This window comes from Chanos chanos, chromosome 5 (assembly GCF_902362185.1).
Source record: "Chanos chanos chromosome 5, fChaCha1.1, whole genome shotgun sequence".
NCBI lineage: Eukaryota > Metazoa > Chordata > Actinopteri > Gonorynchiformes > Chanidae > Chanos > Chanos chanos.
The window spans coordinates 3,153,814-3,156,313 of NC_044499.1; the positions used below are offsets into that span (position 1 = coordinate 3,153,814).

General features: G+C 47.4%; 1 protein-coding gene across 1 annotated transcript in view; it reads left to right on the forward strand.

The window, feature by feature from the left end:
* wdr47a (WD repeat domain 47a) overlaps nucleotides 1-2,500 on the forward strand; it is a 19,067-nt gene that overhangs the window by 9,884 nt on the left and 6,683 nt on the right. Inside the window, exon 8 of the mRNA XM_030773457.1 lies at nucleotides 1,940-2,158. Coding sequence (XP_030629317.1) covers nucleotides 1,940-2,158 — 219 coding nt within the window. The remainder of the gene's footprint in view (nucleotides 1-1,939; nucleotides 2,159-2,500) is intronic.

Below are 2,500 nucleotides of genomic sequence, written 5' to 3' on the forward strand. Positions count from 1 at the left end.
AAGTCTGCCCTGTTACTGCTGGACTCAGGTCTGCCCTGTTACTGCTGTACTCAGGTCTGCCCTGTTACCACTGCACTCAGGTCTGCTCTGTTACTGCTGTACTCAGGTCTGCCCTGTTACTGCTGTACTCAGGTCTGCCCTGTTACTGCTGTACTCAGGTCTGCTCTGTTACTGCTGTACTCAGGTCTGCCCTGTTACTGCTGTACTCAGGTCTGCCCTGTTACTGCTGTACTCAGTTCTGCCCTGTTACTGCTGTACTCAGGTCTGCCCTGTTACTGCTGTACTCAAGTCTGCCCTGTTACCGCTGTACTCAGGTCTGCTCTGTTACTGCTGTACTCAGGTCTGCCCTGTTACCGCTGTACTCAGGTCTGCCCTGTTACTGCTGTACTCAGGTCCTAACCTGTTAACTCACATAGACTCCATCTGTGGCGTCTCATCAGGAAGAGACTCACTGTGCCATTTTTAGACTGAAGTGAGTGAGTCAGGCCTCACATTTAGGAACGATGACTCTTTCCTGTGTCTGCATGAGTGAGACTGTGTGCTGCCCACTGTCTGGGAGAATCTGAGGATCATGGGAGTGAATGTGAGTTTTGTTATGTCAGTGTTAAATGACATCACTGTTTGGACTAGATCTGTTTCTCCTGGGTGGGGTTGTCTTTGTTGAGCCAATAAAATGCTTAGATTTGTCGTTATTTAAAAAGAAAACAAAAAGAGCAATATGTTTAGTTGAGTCAAACCTCTAAATATGATATTGTTTCATTATACTGTGCCCCTCTGTCCTGCTAATCTACTTGTCCTGGGCTGAGAACTTCCTCTCCTATATCTGATCACATTTGGAGTTGATCTGTTTTGTGAACAAAACAAAAGGGATGGTTCTGGAACATTGTGGTTCCTTTAATGATGTCATCATTAAAGAATACCCTGATGAATAATGCAGAGAGGGAGGGAGAGAGAGAGAGAGAGAGAGGGAGGGAGAGAGAGAGGGAGAGAGAGAGAGAGGGTGTGGAGAGATCAAAAGCTCTTTGTCCTGTCAGACAGAGCCTTAATAGTCAAGACATATAATGATAATGCAAATATTGATATTGTCATTTTCTGACTAAGCGACTAATTACTAGTCTGTATTCAGAAAACGTTACGTTGATGAGTGTTCAGTGCCACAGTAAAGAGTTTTAGTCATATTTTGACTGTGCTTTCGGTTGCGTGTTTTTTTGGAATTTGAAAAGGAAGGTCAGAGCCCTGTTCTTGTTGAATTCCTGTGGGACGTGGAAGAGGGAGGGAAACAGAGGGATTTGGGGGGGGGGGGGGGGGGGGGGGGTGAAAGGGTGATGAAAGGAAGAGAGACGAGAGAGCCACCTGGGGTTCTCCAGATGGTGCAATGAGCACCCAGAGAACAGGAGGACAGGGCGGGGTCCGGACCCCAGGGGATTGGTCATTGTCTGACAGTCAAAGGCATACACACACGCACATGCGAGCGCGCGCACACACACACACACACACACACACACACGCACAGGCGCACACACGCACAGGCGCGCACACACACATGCGGGCACGCATACACACATGCGAGCCCACACACACCTACGCGCACACACACACAAACAGATACACACACAGGCACACACACACACACAAACACATATAAACACATATACACACATGCACACAGGCACACACGCGTAAACTTACACACACACGCACAGACACTATTCTTGGCATTTTTCCTTTCATTTACATCCCGACATTTTCACTCTTTTTCTCCTGCTTGTGAATGTGTTTATGTGACAAGTATTACTGATGTTTTCAGATGTCATCATATAAACTATAACTACCGTGAAAATACAAAGTTATTGTGTAGTAGCATTTCAGCTGTAGTGTGTGTGTGTGTGTGCGTGTGTGTGCATGTGTGTTCACTGTCTGTGTGTTTATGCGCACACAGGTCTATTCAGAAGCTAGAGGAGCTGAACGTTGGAATGGAGGATTTGGGGGAGGAGGTGCAGGCTTTGGCCCAGCAGTGTAACGGAGGTTTAGAGAACGGGAGGGTGGCAGGGGCGCCCCCCGGTGGCACAGACTCGCCGGTGGTCAGCAGCACCCCTCAGAGAACCACAGGGGGGAAGGAGGTTCCCCCTCCCAACGAGTCTCCAGTCCTCCCTCCGAGGTGAGTGAATCCCCCCTGGTCTTAAAACTGGGAGCCCCTCCCCAAAACCACTGCTGTTTGCTGAAATGTAACATTGGTGAATAGCTTCTACACAAAACAGTTTGCCAATGTTAAGGTAACTCTAGGAGCACTAAGCGTGGAGTATATATGTAAAGGCGTTTCTTTTATCATATAGCCCACAGACAGCTGATAGAATGCAGTTTTGAGTGCAGTGCAGTGCAGTGGGAAACAGCACCCTCTGGTGAGCAGTTACAACAGTGTGGGTTGTAATTAATTATTTCTTTCAGACCTTTTAACATAAGTATAGAAAATACTTTATGTAGCTGCAAGAATTCTGAATCA